The sequence below is a fragment of the Stylophora pistillata genome, chromosome 4 (assembly GCF_964205215.1).
Source record: "Stylophora pistillata chromosome 4, jaStyPist1.2, whole genome shotgun sequence".
NCBI classification, from domain to species: Eukaryota; Metazoa; Cnidaria; class Anthozoa; order Scleractinia; family Pocilloporidae; genus Stylophora; species Stylophora pistillata.
This window is the reverse complement of record NC_142522.1, coordinates 37,635,769-37,658,544: the sequence shown is the minus strand read 5'-3', so window position 1 is coordinate 37,658,544 and position 22,776 is coordinate 37,635,769. Positions and strand designations below refer to the sequence as shown.

The following is a 22,776-nucleotide window of genomic DNA, read 5'->3' as shown; positions in this document are numbered from 1 at the left end:
CCTGAAACATAGTGTCAGTAAAATAATGAAAAAAAATTAAAATAAAGGTTAAACGCAAGGCCGGATCACTGTTAAGTTTAGAAGACAAATGAGATTAGATAAACTTTGGCAAATCAGAGTACCTACCAACAGTTTCTCCTTCAATTAATAGGTCTGTTTAAAAGTATTCCGAATTTCAAAAAAAAGACCCTGGGAAAGATCAAATGCTCGATTAGTTTCAGCCGTGTATATGGAAAAGAAACTCCATGGTCATACGCTCGCGACACTTCACTGAGTTGGAAAGACTCTCAGCTGTTTTTTCTTTTTTTTTTTTCTTTTTTCACCACTGTGAAAAAAAGACATTATTTTCAGCGGGAGGTTTTTCAAAGTTCTCAATGAGTCGTCAATCCAAAACATTTTTTTCTGGTTGTCAAGTGCTTTTATTTGGCGGATAGTCAGCCAATTTGACCCAGTAACTTTTTGCACATGGTGTTACTGAGCCTTTACCAAGCTTGTTAACGCTTCCAACTGATGTTACGCTCGCTGGAATGGATAGTGGAATCAGGGCTGACTTTCTCGTAGTTGAAGGCGGTGGTCGAACTCTGTTGGGCCGAGAGACTGCTGTTAAGTTTGCTGCACATTGGTCCTTTTTCATGCAAACAATCCGTTCCGTTAAATGGTGACATCAGAGAGAAATACAACCACTTGTTCACTGGTGTTCGTCTTTTCAAGGGATTACCAGCTTAATCTGCATGTTGATGAGTCGGTAAAGTAAGTAGAGCAACCAGTTTACAGGATACCATTTGGACTGTGAGAGAAGGTGGATACAAAAGTTGACGAACTTTTACGGAGGAAGTACCAGATGGATCGTCAGGGTGGATCTCACCTCTAGTAGCGATGGTAACGTAAGGTTCAGTGTGGATGTGCGCATTGCGAATGAGGCAGCCATCCGAGAGCAGCGCCCAATTCCGACTGTCGAAGAGCTATTACGCGACTTGAACGGTAGAATCATGTCCAGCAAAATAGACATAAATTGGGGTTTTCACCAGATTCTACTCTGAAGAAAGCCGCTATGTCACTACCTTTGTCACGGACCGTAGGCGTTATCTTTACAAACGTTTGATGTTGAGATTGACCTCAGCACCAAAGAAATACTGGAAAATCATTAGAGACGTGTTATGAGGTTGTGCTGGAGTTGCGAACAATGTAGGTGATCAGATACAACGAATATATGAAGTTCATATATTTTGAACTGCGGTTGTAGATACATATGATGCACGATACTCGCAGTAGAGAGCGCCATTTATGCCATAGCGAAAATCAGACCTGAAAAAAATCAGGCCTGTACAGGATTCGAACCACTGACCTCTGCGATACTGGTGCATCGCTCTACCAATTGAGCTAACAAGCCAACTGGGAGCAGGCCGTTAAGTTGATTCGTAATAAACCCGTGAAGATAAAATCAGGTACAAGGAATATATGAAGCTCATATATTTTGAACTGCGGTTGTCTTCTCTACTGCGAGGATCGTGCATCATATGTATTTACAACCGCAGTTCAAAATATATGAACTTCATATATTCGTTGTATCTGATTTTATCTTCACGGGTTTATTACGAATCAACTTAACGGCCTGCTCCCAGTTGGCTTGTTAGCCCAATTGGTAGAGCGCTGCGCTAGTATCGCAGAGGTCAGTGGTTCGAATCCCGTACAGGCCTGATTTTTTTCAGGTCTGATTTTCGCTATGGCATAAATGGCGCTCTCTACTGCGAGGATTGTGTATCATATGAATGTAGGTGATGTAATTGTTTATGGACGTGGCGTCGAGGAATATGAAAAACGTCTTTTTGCGTTGTTAGGACCATCAAAATTTACTTTATTTGGTCATGAGTTGACAGGCAACGGCGTAAATCCAAGATTGCGGCTATCAGATACACGAGGACTCTTAAGGACGCAAGTGAAGTACGATCGTTTATGGGTCTCGTCTAGTACTCTGCAAAGTTCATGCCAGTCGTGACATCAGTAACATCTGTTTGTCTCAGAGCACTTCTTGCTCGGCAGCAGGGAGGAGTTTGGAGAGTTGTGACATATGCATCGAGAAGCTTAACTGACGTTGAAAAGCGGTACAGCCAAACAGAAAAGGAAGATGCGGCATTAGTGTGGGTATGCGAGGGGTTCAGCCTTTACGTTTTCGAAAGGAACTTTGAGTAGGAAAACGACGACAAGCCCCCAGAACGCATTTATTTAGCCACTTCAAAGCCATGTGCGCGAATAGAAAGATGGGTTTTGCGCCTACAGTCGTATGACTTCATAGTTGTTTACTTTTTGGTTACGGCAAACAGCGCAAACGTAGTGTTGAAGTTGAATTCTGACAAGCACTTGGACGTGGGCGAAGAGGTCGACTTTGTTAGAGTAGTTGTGGACAACAGTGTACCAGTGGCGCTTTCAGCTTAAAAAAATCGAACAAGCCTCTTATGATGACGAGGAAGAGAGCGTGGTGAACGATTACTTGAGGTCTGGGAACTGGAACCAGAGCAAAGCTGCAGTTTCTTATTGGCATGTCAAGGATGAACTGTGCGTTTATGGAGAGCTCTTGCTTTGTGGCGCAAGCATATTTATCCCCAAAGCCTACGTGACCGAGCAACCGACCAAGATTGCTCATGAGGGTCATCAGGGTATCAGGGTAGACAAGACGAAGACTAGATTACGAAGCAAAGTTTGAAGGCCAAAGATGGATAGTGACATGGAAAGAACGTGCAAGACCTGTCTTGGCTGCCTGGTTGTAGGAGAATGTGGGCCACCAGAGCCACTGTCTCGGGTTTTTCCGCTGACTGCTCCATGACAAAATGTAAGCCCAGCTTTGTTAGGGCCACTCCCCACTGGGGAAAGTGTTCTAGTGCTGGTGGATTATTTCTGGAAGACGCTGTTCTGAAGTCCACAACAAGTTACGACATAAGACCAAGAGATTATAATCTCTTAATGAGACGTATTCAAATTCTTCGGCACGAACACGGAATCTTTTGAGCGCTGAATTAAATAAGTTCCCAAGTTAGTCCCCCCACTGAAGGCTAGTCTTAGACTTCTAGTCGGCAGCAGTCGCATTGGGAATTAGATGGCCCCAATTTCAAACTGAAGTTTTGCTTTTCACAGTTTTCACAGAGAATTTAACAATTAAGCCACCTAGTAATTGATTATTAACTTGTCCTTAATTAATCTCCAATTTTAATGTTTAAGATGAAGACAACTTAGAACACATGCAAGCTGCAAGGCGGTTATGTCAAGAGGAAGAGACCCAAGAAATGGAGTCTGGAAAGCTATCGCAGGCAGACTCCGTCAAAAAACCTATCAGGGAAGTGCATCAGAACGGTCAGCCTCCCGTTAAAGTTGTCCAAGTCTCAGGAGAGGAGGGGGAGAAAAAAATGAGAATAACACTGAAGTGCCCCGATTTGAACAGTCTTCAAAGCTTATGGGAAGATTACCATTCTGGTCGTCTGAATGCTGCAGCAGCGAGATGCCTACTGACAGACAAAATCAAGGAGAAATTTGGTGTGGAGTCGATAAGTGTAGAGACGACTATTTTGGAGAAAGATTACCTGGCGTGCAGAGAGTACCTATCGGAAAATATTGGTAAGTTTATTTCAAGATTACTTACTCTCTTTCTTTATTAAACTTCAAGCTTTGGTGCTTTAATTCTGTTTGCAATATCTCTTTTTGTTCAACTATCTAAAATTAACTTTCCTAGCTGTTAAAAACACGCTATAATCTCGTTGTTTGGCGTGATTGTGTAAATATCCCTTAACACCCCTTCTCAAATGTACGACTTTTTAGAGCAGATCAGTGCAAGAATCAAACAAAATCGCAAATCTTCGGCAAAGCTGAAACAATCGAATTCACTCGTCTTTTGCATATAGATAGCCTTTAGTAAGTACACGAATGCCATGTAGTTTTTTCCTTGAGATACCAGTTAATTCCTGAGAAAAACGATGTAAGCCGTTTTTAACTTAAACACAATTTGGCGATCCCAAACACGTGCGAACAGGGTTGAAATTAATTATGATTCACTCGACGCGTGTGTCAAAACTACCGCGCTAGAAAAAGCTGTCACAGTTTAATACTTCTGTATAACTTGCTATGGTCTAACCACCATGTTTTCAAATAATTAGATTTATCTGAGTATTTAAGAAAAGTAAAGAAGTTATGGCTCTCCATTGCTTCGTAAAACGGTTGGCGAAAAATAACGATAAGTTTCAGCGTGTGCCTTTGCTTAGAATTTCGTAAGATTACGTTTGACAATAACCGAGTTAACGATCTTTCAAAATATGTAAAGGCTACTTCGAGGAAATGAGAGAGCACGCAGGAACAAGTTGTACACGAAGAAAAATAGTTTATTTCAACTGGGTTTATTTTCTACCCCAAAACTATGAATAAATGACAGGGCAATAAAGACCCGGAAATGTTTCGAAAACAAAGCCTTCAAAGGCGGATTAGCATTAACCCAGGGTTCAATTTTAGTCTGGGTTTTTTTTTTCCTTGGTTCAATGGCCATTTTGGGATAATTTTCTCCATCCTTTTGAGAGCATCCAATTATTAACTTGAATACTAAAAGATTTGAACTGAATTTTCTATTAAAAGCCTATAGATCTGATAAAACCAAACTTCACACTAACCCTGGATCATCTAAACCCTGGGTGATTTTAAACCGGCTTTGAACAGCCCGGTCTAAATCTTTATTCTTCGAATTGTAAATTTTCTACTTAGAAGCGAAATATGTAAGGGGACCTTTCTCAACAAACTAGGTCCATGAAAGGGGGTTCCCCAATGGTATTCTAACTTATTGGTACAAGCTGTTCCATGAGAAAACGAACATTTATTTAAATTATCATTTACAGACTTACAAGTGCTGAACATGAGGTTAAATAGCTCGTTTCTTTTTAGGCTACAAGTTTTAAGAAAAGGTCTCTGTTACTCATGATTCAGATCATGGATTTTCTACTCTCCTGTTCTTTTTCTTATACCATACCGGACAGGCCTCATGTCTATCAAATATAGAGAAGGGAGGCCCTTCAATTGAAATTTTCATCAAGTTGTATGTCAAAGGATTCCTTCCCTAACCTTTTCAGTAATAAATTCGAACATTTTATTCCCAATCCTTGGTTCTGTTTTATTTGCGCCCCATTTGACGCGGCAACATAAATTTTATGGGGCATTTTTTTCCAATTTGTGAAAATTGCGCAAAGCTGCGCTCCAGAATAAACCCTGAATTCAGCTCCTTGGATCGCTTTTTACTACAATTTGCGGTTAAAAAATTGCGTAGGTTTTTGTTAGAATAATTCGAAAATTCTAGGAAAATGGGAAAATGTAAGTTTTTTGAAGATAAAATATTTAGTACTTTTAGGAGATATTAGCACTCAAAAATGATATCAACCCTCCAAAAAACCATTCGGAAGCAAAAAACTGACATATTTCTTGCATTTATGAGACGCGTGTGGCAGATTTACCTTCCTTGAATTGTTATTTTCTGTACTTAATTACCAAAAATTGCGTAGCTTTGAGTTGAAAATTTTGAAAGTTACGATTTCTAAATAAAATCTTCTATTGAATAACACTTTTGGGACATATCAACACTTCAAAATAACATTTTCCGTTCTAATGTAGAGTCCCCAATGTCGCAAAGCCTCGGTTAAAGTACCGTCAACTCCAAAACTAATTTCGTCGCTTCAAAGGGCTTCATGCTCATTGCTTTTCTAAACTAGTATTATCTAGCATATTATTTTTCATTGTGAGCTCCTAAAGACCTTTCCCAACCGGTATCAAACGGAAAAACAATCTTAAACGTTTTGAAACCTCGTGGCTAACTCGATTGGAACTTTTTATCGACGATATGGCGTCAGCCTAAACCATCTCTCTGAACCATTCATTTCTTTTTCATAAAATGTTAGCCAATCAGAGAGTGCATTGTCATGTAGCTATGTTCTAACTTTCTCTCTTTGCATCAAAGGTGAAAAAAATATGATAAAAGAAGAAAGAGAGCAGTTGGAAAAGAAAGAGGAGGTAAAGAAACAAGATAATGAAGAAAGCAAGATCATGGAAGATAAGGAAAGGATAACAGAAGGGAAAAAAGGAGAAAAAGGAGGAAAAAATGAGGAAGAGAGTAGGAAAAATAGAGAAGAAGAAAGGAAAAAGGAAGAAAGGAAAAAGGGAGAAAGGAAAGGGGACAGGAGGAAGATGGAAGAAAGCAAAAAGGAAGGCGGAGCATGGAGAAAGGTAGAGGAAGAAAGGAAAGATGACGAAAGGAAAAAGGAAGAAAGTGAAAGGGAAGATGAAGAGTGGAGAAAGGAAGAGGAAGAAAGGAAAGAGGATGAAAGGAAAAAGGAAGAAAGCGCAAAGGAAAGTGAGGAATGGAGAAAGGTAGAAGAAGAAAGGATTAAGATAGTTGAAAAAAGAAAAGAAGAAAATGAAGAACTGAGAAGGGGAGAGGAAGAAAAGGAAAAGGAGATGAAAGACGGAAAGTCAGTTATACGCATGGGTGGGTTAAATTATTTGATCCAATTATTCAAGTCATAGCTAATCAATTACATTTAGATTTCATAGAATCTTCCTCCATCAGAGAAATATCAATAAAGATTAAGCTTCCAAGCTGGTTACTCTTTTCGTCAGAAATTAAACTTGTTTGTCATTTGAATAAGTTAAGTCGTTGAAATACAACACCAAATACTGATGCACCAGTAGATTGTTGGAAACATCATTCTTCATGGTTAAGCTGGCACTAAAAGTCAGTTGGTAAGTCTCGTTCGGTGATTATGCGCGCTACCACGCTGCGTAATTTGTGATTATTGCGAGAGCGCCAGAAACTCTCCAGCTTTTAAAATGTTTAGAATTATTATGACGGAAGTCAAGTGGAATCTTCATCTACCATGATCCCTGATATACATTACCTCGTATTCCTTGCACATGAGCTAGCTAGATGAAAAGCAAGGAGGCTCGCATGCACATAGTATGTTTGAAGATTCCAAAATGGTGTATGTATTTTTCTTTTTCTTCAGATTCAGCCTTGCCAGGAGGTCGTTCATTCAAGGATAGCTTCAGCATACCGGATCCGATAGGTCAGGTGTCTTCAACTGGCTTCGAGAGAGAAGAGCGGGAATCTTTTATGAAGCAAGGTAACAAGGAGAGCATCAATCCACACTTGATTCCCATAACATTACCCAGTTCATTCGTCTTTGCCAAAATTGTGCTGTATGTAACTAAAAATGTCCATTTTCATGAGCTTGTCATTATTTCCTTCTCAGTGTTTTGCTCTACTGTTAAGATGCTAAGAAAAATGCCTGAACTGAAGACCCTAGTCAAGAGGGAGATGAACTTCATCAAATAGTAATCTTTGCAAAAAGTTGCCGATTGTGTGAGATCTTACAGTAGTCTTGCAACTGGTTGTAGTTTTTGTGCAATGGAAATGGGGCTATGGGTCAATAATTAATGGTAATAGCACTGAGTTGAGTCCAAATCTGTCTGTAATCAAACGAGTGATAACAAAATTGGACGACCGCATAGCGGGAGTCCAATTTGTTTGTCACGACCACTCAGTCCTATTACCAATTGGATTATCAGCCGATTAACCGATAGAAATTGTAGTTTATTATTTAACTGATAAGGAAGAGTAACGTCGTTACAAGAAAATCTCAAACTGAGGCCTTCGTACGGTCAATGTAGCTAGGTGGAGGTTTGAGATATTCCCTTAGCAGGCGAATGGTCCAGTGTATTAAGTCTTCAATTAGATGGCCCACCGTAGGCTGCCTAAATGTATCGTGTGTGATTTGGGGGTCTAAAGGTCATTATAAACATAAGTCACGTGAAGCGTGCGCTCGGATTGGTCAGTTCAGTGCCCATGGGTGGACGCTGCTGACGTAAGCAAATGTTTTCAGGTAAGGAAAATGTTTCGCACGAAATTGTCTTTTTCATGTTATAAAACAAGTGGTAAAAACAAAAGCTAACACTATTGAGTTTTGGATGCACTTGGGAGGCTGGCTAAGCACTCGATGAGCTAGAATCACCCGAAGTGATACGCTTCCTTAGTGCTTCGCAACCTCACGGGTGTATTCATATCTCATTAGTGTATGCTGTGCTGTTTATAATTATAAATCTGCAAGAATACTTAACATATTAAGATTGAATTTTTAAGCGCAAGCGCGTGCGTTAGAATAGGAAAAATTATATAAACAATAAAAAAAGGATAATAAAAGCATGGAATATAACGTGTTAAGTCTCCTAACCTTAATTCTATGGTCTCCTTTTCGCTCACGGTCATTTTAACGTTCTTTGGTGACTGTCTTCGTACTGCGTATTGTGCTACAAGACTAAGGAGACTTAACACTTTATATTCCTCGCTTTTATCATCCTTTTGAATTCTATTTTTTCTATTTATAATTTTCCATTCTTTAACAGCACACTCGTACGCTCAAAACTAAACCTTTATCTGTTAAGTATTCTCGTTAATGACCTGCAGACCCAGAAATCACACGTAGTACGCTTGCGCCGCATATGGGCGCACAAATTGAAAAACTAAAAAAACATTTCGCGCGAAAGTCGTCAATCTACATCCGGGATGCACCCATTTACGTTTTTATTTATCAATTAAAACTCGTGGTAAAATTACTGTATCTCGTAGCGGGCAAAATGGGCCCACCTTACCCCATTTTGCCCGCTCTAGATTGCTCGCTTTGATCCCGCGCAAGAAAAAAATCTGTGTGCGTGGAACGGACTTGCAACCTTCATAATTTTTTAACAATGTAGGCGACAAAGTTGCAAAAGCGGCAAAACGAAAAATAAATAAAGGACCCTTTTGAATTTATTAATGGCTTCCTTTGCTAGCTCTCAAAATAAACAGGTGATATCAAGGGGATCTCCTTCTGCTAGACAAAAAATTCTTTATTGACCAAGCTTGTTCGGTCAAGATTGCTGGATATTAGCCTCGTTCTTTTTTCGCTTTATTTTGAACCTCGACTTCGTCTCGGTCCATGAACACGAAAAAAGAAAAGAACGCGGCCAATATCCAGCAATCTTGACCCCACGCTAGCTCAATAACGCATTTTTATGTTAGATGTGAGCTTGAATTAATTCTTGTTTGTTTATCTCGTCCCTTCCAGCACAATCTCATAGACCACTTTCATAAATGGCTGCCGGATAAATATTCTTTTGTTTAAATTTAAATTAGCCCTTCTGGTCTCGTTCTCCAGTACAAAATTCAAAAGAACACATTATCTCAAGCGAGGACAGAAGGGCCAATTTAAATTTAAACAAAAGAATATTAATCCGGCAGCCATTTATGAAAGTGGTCTATAGGCAATTTAAAACTGAACCTTCGTTCTTCTTCAAAAATTTTATATCTGTATTAGATTTAGTCTACCCTTTCCGACTGCTAATCTGCTATCGTTATCTTGCGTTCGAATTTCTAAAAAGCGAAAATAACCGCCGCAGTGCTCTTTCTAATCTGCATGATCCATATTTGGACCGTGGGAATTACCGCCGTCTAAAAGCCCTGCTCTGATCTCGCTCTTACCCAAACAGGACGTGCGCCATATCCCCCACAATCCGAAGCCATATAATACATATGCATCACTGACCAAGCCTGAGGTCAACATTGCTGGATATTATAATTAGCCGAGCTCTTTTTTTGCGATTTTTTTTTGAAGCTGGCCTGTCTAAATATCGTAAATACATACATACAATTGCATACATTTCAGCTAAGATAGCATTGGCCACATAGTCACGTTACAAACAATTAATCGGTGCTTAAGAACACACACACAAAAAAAAAGGATTCAGAAAAAACTGATAGAGAATATAGGTTTCGTAACGTGACAACACCTCGACCTTAAAAGACTAGTCACTTGGCAATAACGACAGTCAAAGTACTTAGAGAAAAGAAACTCACTGGTGCCGACTCGCACAGACGATAGTAGAGAGTATCGCTAATAGTAGTCAAATGGTAGCCGGTAGCTTGTAGCTGATTAATCCTTCGATCGTAACGGTTGCGGAGTAACTAGCTAGTACGGTTATTACGAGTTGCATTTAAAAACACGCGCATACGTGATTGTATCTGGGGCGTTACTTGAAAAGTGTAACCCTACATTTTTGAGGTGTTATTTCATTTCCTAAAAACACGAATTTAGCTTCAAGAAAGCATGAATCTGCAAATTCCTAATCAATGCGTGGTACATTTAAGCACGTTTGATTGAAACTAGAGCTATCGATTGTTACTGGAAAATTTCGTAGAAGCAGGAGGCGTTTTAAAACTAACATTCCGGCCCCTTAAAGGCAATAGTGCCTTTACCAAATAACTGTAATAGGTTTGAAACGCCAACTCTGATGATTATTAAACCACTACTAATCATATTTACTTGGATAATGTTCTTAGCTTCTAATCCTTGCTCCCAATTTCCGCAGTTTTCAATAGGACAATCTTATCTATGGGTCGCACTAGTTCGGAGGTTCTGGTCTTGACTTTAGCAGAGCGCACTAGCCCATCCTTCCGATTGTGGTAAACTTCGAGCACTCGTCCAAGCGGCCATACGCTACGTGGCTGATTTTCGTCTAGTAGCAGGACGATGTCATCAACAGCTAAGTTGAAGTGTAGCTTGTTCCATCTTTGGCGTTGCTGTAGGGATGGAAGATATTCTCTAGTCCAGCGGCCATTCCTAATCAATGCGTGGTAGATTTAAGTGCGTTTAATTGAAACTAGAGCGATCGATTGTTACTGGAAAATGTCGTAACAGCAGGGGGCGTTTTAAAACTAACAAAAAGACAGTTCGAGAGTATTGGCGCCTTTCGCCGAGTAGGGTTTATTCGACAGCTAGTTTCCAGAGACATTCGAAGGCATAACATATTTGACGGAGGATGCAGTCTTAATAAAAGTTCCGTTCATCCAAAAAATCTTCCAGAAGACAAAGACATGTTGTCAAAGGCTAAGGCGAATATTGAAATGTTCTCAACAGTGCGTTCCAAAGATTTTCTTTCACCACGGGCCATATGTGTTTGAACTATTTTGAAGCACTTTTCTGTCTTTTCTGTATGCACTCCAGTTGACGTTTTGCCTTTGAAAACTGGAAAAAAATTCTCTACTGGAATACTCTTTGAGGCTCTGATAATAATTTTTTTTTCAAAAATAAATGTGTTTTATGACAGAATACGTGACACATTGGTGTAGTTCACCAATAGTGTAGTTTTATTTATCGATTTATGGATGAATGAATAGATGAACGCGCGCACCGCCGGATGCAAATTGACGACTTCCCCTTGAATAATTTTTTTGTTTGTTCTGTTTGCAAGCCATATAATAACAACTTTTGAAATAACGTTGACTGTTCGACCGTTACCAGAAAATCTCAAACCACGGCCTTGCCTCATTGACCTCGCTATTGCTCGGTCAATACGGCAAGGCCCTAGTTTGAGAGTTAGCCGTAACGACCTCACTCTCGGTTATTAAAAAATTAATAATCATATGAGAGTTGTGTATCTGTGAAAATATAATTCAATTAGTAAGCATGTAATAATGAAGGCAGTCTTTGTCTTAAACATTACTTGATGTTTTGTTTTGTGGTTATAGTCAACTTTCACTAAGCTATCAGGAACTATTTACTCATGTAGCTCGAAATGATATCGTTAATAGTGTCTTCAGCTATCTTAGCTGTGCAGTTATAGTTCTTTAAAGTTCCAGTATATCCCATGACCAGTATAAAGAGGGTCAAATGATGTCTCAAAAGTAAACATTAGATGCTATTTTTCTCGTTTGGTTCTTCTTCAAGTATTGTTAGGAGTAGGCTTAATCTTAATTGCTTTCTTACATCTGTTCCTAGGAGTTCAGGAAAAAACGCAGTCCACTCGATCGCTGAATATTTCGCTACCCGCCAGAAACTACCCGGAGTTTAACGCTTTCTTAAATCAAATTGCTGACGAAATAACAAAAGAAGAGTTGGAGCAAATGAAATTTCTCTGTCTCCGACAAAACAACGATAATTACTTGCCACGAGGAGAGCTCCAAGCCATCAAGAGCCAACGCGAGTTTTTGAGCTTCTTGCGCCAACACGATAGAATCTGCCCAGAAGACGTGTCCTATTTGGTATGGCTTCTGAGAAACGTCGATTGCATTAGGCTAGCCGAATTGATTGAGAATCAAGGTAAGATTGTGGCCTTGACTCGCACGAAGATGGATTTGATAAGATCGGTTTTGGATGTGTTCTTCCTTTATGAATAATACGATTTTACAGACCTTAGATTTCTCTTTGCGTTCAGAAGTCAATACATTCCCGCCAAGTCTTCGATTAAATTAGATCAAAGTTCATCTAGCTGTGGGCGCTTTAAAGAAAATTTTAAGTTATAATGATAAATGCGCCAAAATTGAACACATCGAAAGGCAGTATATTTCACGGTCGAGGAGTTTGCTCAATCAAGACCAATGCAAATTAATTACATGTTGTTGGTGTCACGAAACTAAGACCCTCGAAAACTAAGATCTAAGACCTAAGACTCGTCTTAGTTTTCGAGATTACGAAAACTGAGACCCCCCCAAAATCGAATCCGTCCAAATATAAAGTCAAATTGTAACTAGAATAGATCTAATCTGTCAAATTATCTCCTGTCCGATCCTTTCCACCGAGTTTAAGGTCAAATTAACGGTAAATTTAGGGGTCTTAGTTTTCGTAATTTCGAAAACAAAGGCCCCTCGTCATTACGAAACGAAGACCCCCATCAAACCAATCTGTAAAATTTCTACAAAGTCGAGTTACGCCCGTTCAAAGACTATAATCTGTAAATCAACTAAAAACTACTATCGTACGCGTGCTAGACGATCCGCTTCTTCGAACAATTTGGAGCCATATCAGCATTGTGGCTTTAATTATAAAGAGGACGAAAGCCACAGACTACCTACTATAATTGTACACTGAAAATATGCCTTACCCTTATTAGTCTATAATTTTGGTTGTTTATCCTTAAAGTCATAAAATTGTTTTTCCACTGGAGATGGAATTTTGTCTTCTTTGCGGGATCTTAGTTTTCGTAATCTCGATAACTATGAAGACGGGTCTTAGGTCCTAGGTTTTAGTTTGCGAGGGTCTTAGTTTTCGTAACATCCATAACGTGTTTGCAGCCGCACCGAATGATGTTTGATTGGGTTTTTGTCTACGGTATCTATGTGTAAAGTTGAAAATAAATGCAAGATTCTAAAACCACGCAAACTTGACCTCGTTAAACGCCTTCTCATTGAGTATTTCCTGGCGACGCCGGCCATCTTCGAAATTCTACCGATGGCTATAGATTACAGTTTGTCAATATAACAGACAATAGTGAACAGCTAACACCTCTTTAATCATGATAGAAAGCTAAAAAAATTGGCTCTCTTGTTGAATGGGAGAAAAATGGCATCATGTATTGGAGTAAACACTTGCAATCCTGACAGAAGCTTCCGCCATCTCTTGAGAAAAGCGGGATTTGTCTAGACGAAGTCAGTTTAGTGTTTACATTAGGCTCAGATAAATGTTGCCCGCATAACCGCCTCCATAAGCTCAATGGATAGAGCGCTGGACTGATGTGCGGGAGGTCGAGGGTTCGAGTCCCGGCCGGATCAACACTCAGGGTCTTAAAATAATTGAGAAGAATTTGCTACCATTCTATAACATCAAGAAATGGTTAGATTTTCTAGTCTTCTCGGATATGGACGAATAAATGGAGGTCCCGTCTCCTGCAGGGTTGGGGTAGGAGACGTTAATTTCCCACACACGAGATCGCTGTGTGATGAATGTCCTCCCTTGGGGTGGGATTGGTGGGTTTATTGGGCCCGCAGTAATCGGCGCAAGCTGTTGCGGTGTCCCTGAATCTAAATACAAACGACTCAAAATCCGTTTTCTGTACCAAAACCTAGCGCATGCCCGTAAGTTATTCAGCTTTATCAGCGGAAGCTGGGACCGACGCAATCTTTGCTTCCGTTGCGCCCACGAACGCCTTGTATGCGGTGACCTTCCCCAAGACGAGAATGAACCATAGACCGAACTTGAAAATAATCATTCTTGAGATCAAGCAAGTCAAATATGCTAATCAAGCTGAAAGTGCTACTCTTATAAAAAGGGCAAAAATTAAGTTGGTTTTTTTTCAAATTATGCCGAATTATACTCAGCTATCTCTTGTGTCTCGGCTATTATCCTCTTGTGTCTCGGCTATCATCCTTGTATCTATTCAAAGTTTTCCTTTTTTTTTTCCTCGTATTTTAGGTACACCATCGTCGCCGGGATGTCAACCTCGAAACCTTCCGTGTTTAACCGCACACTTTGTTGGAAGAGACGCGGACGTAGAACAAATCCTAGATAAACTGCGGACCTTCCGTATGGTTGTTCTTCTATCTATCCCAGGAACGGGGAAGACTGAAGTGGGAGTCTGCGTAAGTCGCGTGTTAAAGCAAGAGTGTTACCATTTTGTTACACATATTCGAGTAGAGAGTTATCATCAGAAACTCGAAGACGTCTGCAGAGAGATTCTTGGTCGATTAAGTAGTCGTCCTTGGTCGCCAACCGCTGATTTTGTGTCTATTACGAAGCGTAAACTATCGGAGCGAAATATCCCAACTGTCATAGTACTAGACAACACAGAGAATATACAGGGTGAGGAATTTGACGAATTTGCTGAATGGCTGGTGAAATTTGCCCCGAATGTACAGTTTATAATTACTACTCGAGAAGATGTTGGATTCGTGTCGGCAGACGTGTGTAGGTTTCCACTCAAACCTTTGGATCCCGACCCGTCTGCTAAACTGCTCCGGAGTCTAGTTGATGGCTGTAGCGAGGAACATTCCAAGGAACTTGCTAAACTTTGTGGTGGGATACCACTCCTTCTTGTGACTTGCTCTGACTCGCTGAATAATGGTTTTAGTCCCGAGAGATTAATCCACTACCTTAGGAATAATCCCATACAACTTATCAAGACTAGTGCGAAAGATGTTTATAAGACGCTGGAAGTGTTTTTCAGGAATTTTTCCAATGAGGTAATACAGAGTCTTGTCCTTTTTTCTGTTTTCCCGTCGGAGTTCTCAGCTCACGACATTCAGTTTCTTTTTAAAGATCCTTTACACTGTGAAACAGTGAAGACCAGGATGGTCAAGTATGCTCTCCTTCAGAGGGACGCCGACGGAAAAATGAGAATGCATCCTTTGGTCCAAGCCTACTTCCGAACAGAGAAAGAATCTCTAGGCATGGGTGAACCATGGCGCGCCACTCAGTATAAATTTAATCATCATTACCTTGATCTGCTAAGAGACTTGAGTAGAGAGTTTATCAGCAAAGATTCAGCTTTGGTTGCCATTCAGAAGTTTCGACAGCACAAAGCGAATATCATGGAAGCGCTGAAGAATTGTCTCGAAGACTCTAGCGATTCAGATGACAAAAATTTTGTTCTAGACGTCGTTAACAGTACAGAAGTGCTGGATTTTGTGGCAAAAGTTTTAACTCCCCCCAAAGAGTGCACAATGCTGTACCAGAAATGCTGTGAGATTGCTAAAACATCCGGCGATAAGAAGAAACATGCAGAGAGCTTGAATTCACTCGGATTCCGTCGTCTCTGTGACGTGTCTCACAGCAAAGACAGCCCAGAAGAAAACCAAGCCACCCTTGCAAAGTTTCAGGAAGCATATGACATGCGCAGCACATTGCCGGAGGAAGAACGAAAGTCCCAAACGCATGCGCACACCGCTAGTAAGCTCGGAGTATGTTTTGTACTGCAGGTGAGAACATGGTAAACATAAAAGAGGACGGCGTGCGGTTATTTTTTTGTTTTGATTTTCCTTCTCATCTTTTTTTCTTTTATCTTTTCCATTCCCATTCCCACATTTTTCTTTTTCTGGGCTCATGGGAATCTAAAGCTAAGACAAAGTTTATAAGCTTTCCTCGTGTATCGAAGTATGTAGAAAATCTAAGAAACTTCATCAATAACGGGCGGAAATGGGCGAGCCTGCTTCAATCCTTATGGGGTTCCACTTGCACTAAGGTAGAATGAATCCGGATATTGAAAAGAATTATTCGTTCTGCAGGGAGATGAGGAAAAAGGACGAAATCTCATACAAGAAGGAATATCAATAAGAGAGTCTTTAAGTGACCGTTTGTGTGTTGCTGCTGGATATTGTGACCTTGGAAGTAAGTAACCTTTTGGGTTCGTGTATCATTGTAGGAGACTGGATGGAGGTGATAAAGCGCGCTGTCAAATTCTGAGTTGGGGGGTTTCTATATAAATAAACCGAGAGAAAAAGACAAATAAATTTCCAATTGAATAAAAACTGAAAAAAATATTTACTAAGCTCGTGTATTGCAATCTCGTCGAGTCTTATTTTTTTGGAGAAAGAGGAATGGTCTTGTCTATTGTCCACGACGTGCTTCATTGACTTTTACAAGCTGTCATAAACTTCGAGTCGTATTTAAATTGGTTCGTCTTATTTTCTCTGTGACAATCGTCTTCGTTCCGAAAACGAAAATATCTTGATGGAAGTCTAACGCACATGATATCACATACAAACGTCCAACCGTCAATCAGTATTTACAACATAAATGAAGGTAGTACGCATCGTAGAAAGCTGAATAACCAGGCTCAATAACGTGATAAAGCCACTTGGGATGTTGGCAGAACTCTCGGAAAGCTTATTAATCACTCGCTCTCGGCTCGTGATTTATGAGCTTTCCTCGAAACGTCTACGGCTTACAAGCTTGATATTATTTGACACAATCACCCTCGACGTAGTCTCCCTCGCAGCCGTTTTTAGCCTCGTCACGCAACGCTCCTCGTTGCGTGACGAGACTAAAAACGGCTGCGAGGGAGACTACCCTCGACGCGCCCAAGTCCATTCCAGTTAGTTGTTTCTTTTTGAAACGCAGTAAGGAAACATAATGTAATATATTAAGAACGCATATCCTCTCTTCACACCTTGTTAGATTCCTATCGATTGTGTGGTGATCATCAAAAAGCAATCGACATTTGGAAAGAGAACACTTTGCCAGTTTACAAAGAGCAGCTTGGTAACCACCCCTGGACAGCTTCGATTTTGTCCTACATCGCTGACTCGTACAAGACCCTTGCAGTTGGAAGCTCTGAGCAAGGTTACATCGACCAGGCCGAAATGTACTTCAGAGAAGCTCTAGGGCTACGAAAGAAGCTGTTAGGAGATCATCAGGATACAGCTCGATCGCGCGTTCAGCTTAGCGATGTTTTAGTCCTTCAAGGACAATTCGAGAAGGCCCTGAAAAAGCTCAATAAGGCCTTTGTAATTCAAAACGATATTCTGGGTCCAGAACACAGAATCACGAGGAACACTGTGAAGAAACAGAGTGATGTGAGGGAGAAACTTAGATCAAATCCCCGTTAACTGCATATTCTTACAACCAAAACTCGAGGTAAAACTCTTGGGTCTTGGCGAACAGACTGAAGCGTGTCAGTTAAACTTAGGCCAACTAGTTTCTCATCAGCGTTTCAAGAAAATTTTCTTGATCCATTGGTATAATGTATAAATCACCTCCTTTATCAACATTACGTGCGATTTATTATAGTTTATTTTAACCCTATTTTTTATAGAGCGTTTCGGCGTTGGTGTCGTCGTATTAAAAATAGTAAGAGAATAGTTACTTTTTGGCTGTTGCACGTGTGTTGACTATGTTTTTATTTTAGTCGTTGACTTCAACACACCTTTTTAGTTGCATGAGAAGAAAAAAGTTACTACAAACTTAATGCTGGTTGAGATGTTAACTTAACGCGATATATCTAGTAAAGTGGGAATACAAGTTTCCAACCAAGTGGCGTTGAGGTTCGCCTTCACTCTATCTTACCTAAAGAGCTTTGGAAAATTGCCAGTCTAGATGAAGTCATTACCCTAGCAGCGCCATAGACCAAATGAAAAAGGCTTTATTTTGCTTTGTCTATCCCAAATAATTTGATGTAGCGATCCGCGCATGGAAAACCACCCTTTTTAACAAAGAAACCATCATCAATTTTTTACATTTCATATTATAGGCATTCGAAAGCAACTAAGCAATTCTCAGATCATATTAGGACAATTCGCCTCAGGTTCAGTAAATATAATTGAATAATCCCCCGACTTCGTCTCGGTGATTATTCAACAATATAATTTATTAAATTTCGCCCTCTGCGAATAACTGTTTAAGATTTGATCGTGTATGAACGAGAAACAAAGCTAAAAACATTTGATCTTGCCGCCTCAAATATTTTACTTCTATTTCTGCCTGTCAATAAGGGCTGATCCCCACCTCTGTTCTTTTGAAAACCATGTGACCCTCCCTCAAAAAATTAATTTTTTCTTCCGCAAACCCCCGGCCACAAATAACGACTGGTTCCCAAATACAATCATATACGCATGTCAAGTGATCTGTTTTAACGAGCATTCCGTTCGTATCAGTTTGAAGAAATATCAAAGACTTTTTTCATAATGATGCTACTCTGAAAAATGCCAAGTCCACGTGGATCATCCTCTAGTTAAAGGTTAGAGGAGCATATTTTAAGTCCAAAAGAAAAAAGTAAACATTGATCATGGTGTGCCCATTTTGTTCAAAAAAGGCCATTCGTAGTAATCGTGCAGTATCGCAAAGTACCTAACAAATGTATCGCCTCTTTACGAAAACAAACGAGAGGAAGTTCACTTTTTGACGTTTTATCTCTTCTAGTGCTCTTAAATACCTTGGAGAGGCAGTCAATGTACAATAACTGAAAATTAATTGTCATACAGGACGAGCTGATTCACACTCACCAAACCATGTCAATAGCTCTTCGAGGTCATAGAAGAACTAAGGAGGTAGAAGATGGAATGAATCGAGTGGGAGAGGGTGTGAAAAAGGTCGATTTGGGAGAGGCTCTTCTAGAAAAGCTGAAGATCCCGAAGAACGAGGGTAATGGGTTGAATATTCCCCAGCCAAGCTTCGAAACGCAGAGCTTTAGAAAGTATCTTGTGCCTACAACAGGCGAAAAGACATCATTCTGACATTAGATAAATCAGTTGAAAACAGACAATCAATCCTTTGATCACCTTCCAAGTTTTCGTTGGTTGGTTTGTTTTGTCAGTCCATCCGGTCAGTAAAGCGCCAGTCTGAAAAGTCTATTCGTTTTTTCCTCTGTCCCTTTGTCAGGAATCCAGTCAATCAATATATTAATCAATCGGTCGGACTGTTCTATTCTTAGAAGTGCTCACTTGGTATTTCTACACAAAAAGAGAAAGAAAAGGGAAAATGAAGAAATTAACTTACTTATGTGAGTAACAAGATTGGCAAGGATTGATTTTACAATCATCGACTTTAGGCATTGCGTAGGTAAGGAAATTCAGGGCTCTTTAAGGACCTGCCCTTTTTTTGAACTTAATTTATTTAGATCCTTTTCGTATACTTCTAAAATCTCCTTTATCAATTAATAAATTCTACGTACCCAGAAATCCGGCCAGTTTTAAACCCGGGCTGAAGATAAACTCATAATTAATAAGGAGTTGAAACACAGACTGCATCCTACGGACTACCTGCGAAACAAAGACCTGGCTACAAAATACGTATACAGCAAAGTTTTCTGGTTGCTATCCAAGGCCTTTGCAGCGATCTGTTTTTTTTTTAGACCCACTCCATGTTTTACAACCATTGCATAATCCACAGCTAGGCGGTGCGCGCACTCTGATTGCGTTGCATCATGTCTTTTTCTTCGCGTTGGTGTCTAATTCGTTCACCTCTCATCATCATGGGAAAGGACAGACCGGTCTTTGATGCGATGTCTGACGATCGTCGACGTGCGTTCAAGTTTTTTATAGCGAACTTTCGCGACTTTTGTATTATGGAAGACTACGTGGATCCTACTAAAGTTGTTGACAGCGATGAGTATTGGATTGCTGCGAGGCGGCCAAAAGTTATGGTTGCTCTTAGACGAGCGTTTCCCCCAGCAGAATGGGACGTCGTGACCGTTACCATCAATGCTCAAATTGCAGATGGGGACAAAGGGCATCCTGCGAGATGGTTGACCCAGCTTCCACAACACTACCTCAGCGAAGAACCTATTATTCAAAGTACTCATAACTTTCTTTGTTTACTCAAACAGGAACCGGGTATGAGCGTTTAAGCCTGGCACACGCTCGTTCGCCTCGAGTATCAAAACTGCAATTTCCCCACACAAGTGGATGATCGCCTTCAAAGAGATATTTTCATCATTGGTCTAAACGAAACTTTTAAAAAATTTCGCAGTGATGTCATTTCTCGAGAAGACATGTCGACACTCACTTTCGCTCAAGTAATTTGTTAGGCTCGTGATTTTGAGGCTGGACTCAACACGAAATCCGCTATCACCAAACACCACCTGGAAGAAATGGTCCATAAAGTCCCCTCTGCTGGCAATAAGACACCACATCGCTTACCCCGACGTCAATCCCATGTTCAGCCTAGCGTGATTTCCTCCTCATCTTGTCAATGGCGTGGAAAGGCTACGCACTCAGCCAGGCGAGACTGCCCTGCAGCAAATGCTACTTGCCGTCGTTGTGGCAAAAGGGGCCACTGGCAGCAAGTTTGTCGCTCCTCCTCTTCAGCGAATACCGTATCAGAATCACTGGAAGCCCATCCTGTTAACTCACAATCTGCATGCGTCATCACTCAAGAGGTCCTTCATGTGCACTCCACACCTAAAGGTATATTTGTTGACCCAGACCTAGACCCAGCATCCTCCAGCCCCCACCAACTTCGCTTCCAACTTGACACCGGATGCTCCTGCAACACCATCCATACCAGTGATCTTCAGCAACTGCCACAAGCTAAGATCGAGCCTTACACAGTCCGTCTCCTTGATTATTCCAAGAATGTCATCCCCACACAGGGGCAGACTGCTTTACACTGCACCCATCGTGGCGAATCTTATGACATAGTGGTTCAAGTCATCACAACTCAGACCTATTACGCTCCCCTACTAGGTCTCTCTGACTGCACACGGATGGGAATTCTTAAGTATGACGTCGACACTATTCAGAAACTCGAGGCGACCCCAAGACATACTTTACCACCTCATGGTGAGTTGACATTTTGTTCTATGAAATTAGTCTAGACTCACCTTTTTGAGGGTCTAGGAGAACTGGGAGAGCCCTATTCATTAACTCTTGACCCTACCGTAAGACCCACTCAAGCCGCACCTCCCCGTTATGCTACTCCCAAACTTCCAATCATCAAGGAAGCATTAGACAAACTGGTAGACTCAGGCCAACTGGTGCGTGTGAATGACCCAACCCCTTGGATCTCCAATATGGTGGTTCGTGAGCGTCCAGCCTCAGCCACAAAACCTGCCAAAGTCCGTATTTGCCTGGACCCTTCGCAAACCATCAACAAAGCAATTATCAGGCCTGTATACCCCATTCCCACCCTAGAGGAAAAAATTCACTGTCTACATCGAGCTAAAGTCTTCTCCACGTTTGACCTAAAGGAAGCTTTCCAAACTATTGGATTAACAGACCAATCTTCTCGGCTGACCACAATGCATACTCCCAGGGGCCGCTACCGTTGGACTCGTCTCCCTTTCGGAATCAGTTCCGCGCCCGAGGAGTTCCAGCGGAGACTTCACGATGTTCTGTGTGGCATTGAGGGAGTAATTAACATTGCAGATGATATTTGTGTAGTTGGTCGCTGCGCATCATTAGCCTCGGCTCTGGTTGATCATGACCGTACTGTTTTGGAACTCTTAGAGCGTCTTTCAGAACACGATCTGAGACTCAATCCAGAGAAAGTTAAATTTAGAACAGATGCCCGTTCATGGGTCATGTCCTCACTTCTGAGGGTCTCAAGCCTAGTGCGGAGATTGTCTCTGCCATCCTTGACATGCCTTGTCCTGAAGACATAGCTGCCTCCCGCCACTTCATAGGGACAATCAATTACCTCTCCAAGTTCTGTCCTCACCTCAGCGAAATAGTTGGTCCACTACGTGAACTTACTCGCCTCAATCAGGCCCTCTTATGGGCTGACCAGCACACAGAGGCTTTCACTAAAGCAAAAGATTCAGTTGCTAAAGCTCCATGTCTTCGTTATTTTGATGTACTCTCTCCCGTAGTACTTCAGGCTGATGATTCCGACTATGGCCTGGGAGCTGCCTTACTCCAGCCAACCTCTTCGTCTTCAAACTCAAATGACATCCAATGGCAACCAGTTGCTTTTAGCTGCAGCTCCTTCACTCCCACTGAACAACGTTATGCTCAGATTGAGAAAGAGGCACTAGCTATTGTCCATGGATTCCACAAGTTTGATCAATTTCTTTTTGGCAAGGCTGACATAACTGTCCAGAGTGATCATAAGCCTCTTGAAACCATTTTTAAGAAACCTCTGGCATCTGCACCACGTCGTCTACAAAGTATGATGCTTTCTCCCCAACGCTACTCGTTTCGTGTAGAGTATCACAAAGGTGTTTCATTACACATAGCTGACACACTCTCGCGAGCACCTCTGCCTATGACATCTCACAAACAGATGCATGAAGAGTTTGTGTACCGTACTGAAATGAGATTCAACTCTCCCGACCTGTCTGGCTTTCAGGATGCTACCCTACAGGAGATCAGAGCTGCATCAAGCACAGATCCAGAGCCCACACTTCTTCGCCCTTTCATTGAGTCAGGTTGGCCAAATGACAAGGCTGCTGTCCCTGCCCTTGCGCAACCGTACTGGTCCATTCGTCATGAATTAACTAAGCACGAGAACTTGGTTTTCAAACAGGATCGTGTCATCATACCTCTAGCTCTCCGCCAGAAGATTTTGCACAAGCTCCATG

The 22,776-nt window shown here is 41.1% G+C and overlaps 1 protein-coding gene, 1 long non-coding RNA gene and 1 pseudogene across 3 annotated transcripts in view; 2 read left to right on the top strand and 1 right to left on the bottom strand.

Annotated features, from left to right (window-relative positions):
• Positions 1-17,792, top strand: part of LOC111319737 (uncharacterized) — a 147,704-nt gene extending 129,912 nt beyond the window's left edge. The window contains exons 3-9 of one of the 2 annotated variants that reach the window (XM_088756097.1): positions 3,214-3,606; positions 5,978-6,505; positions 7,023-7,139; positions 11,829-12,149; positions 14,238-15,739; positions 16,046-16,148; positions 16,938-17,792. In XM_088756097.1, the coding sequence (XP_088612223.1) occupies positions 3,214-3,606; positions 5,978-6,505; positions 7,023-7,139; positions 11,829-12,149; positions 14,238-15,739; positions 16,046-16,148; positions 16,938-17,368 (3,395 nt within the window). In that variant the 3' untranslated portion in view covers positions 17,369-17,792. The remainder of the gene's footprint in view (positions 1-3,213; positions 3,607-5,977; positions 6,506-7,022; positions 7,140-11,828; positions 12,150-14,237; positions 15,740-16,045; positions 16,149-16,937) is intronic. The other variant, XM_088756095.1, reaches the window with a different exon arrangement.
• On the bottom strand, positions 7,024-13,016 carry LOC148733593 (uncharacterized). Its single transcript, XR_015999735.1, has 3 exons — positions 12,931-13,016; positions 9,908-10,670; positions 7,024-7,318 (listed from the first exon to the last, which is right to left on the bottom strand). It is a non-coding gene; the product is annotated as an uncharacterized LOC148733593 (long non-coding RNA).
• A 1,936-nt stretch (positions 17,793-19,728) lies between the features above and the next one.
• LOC148733592 (uncharacterized) lies at positions 19,729-21,072 on the top strand (annotated as a pseudogene).
• The last annotated feature ends 1,704 nt before the right edge of the window (positions 21,073-22,776 follow it).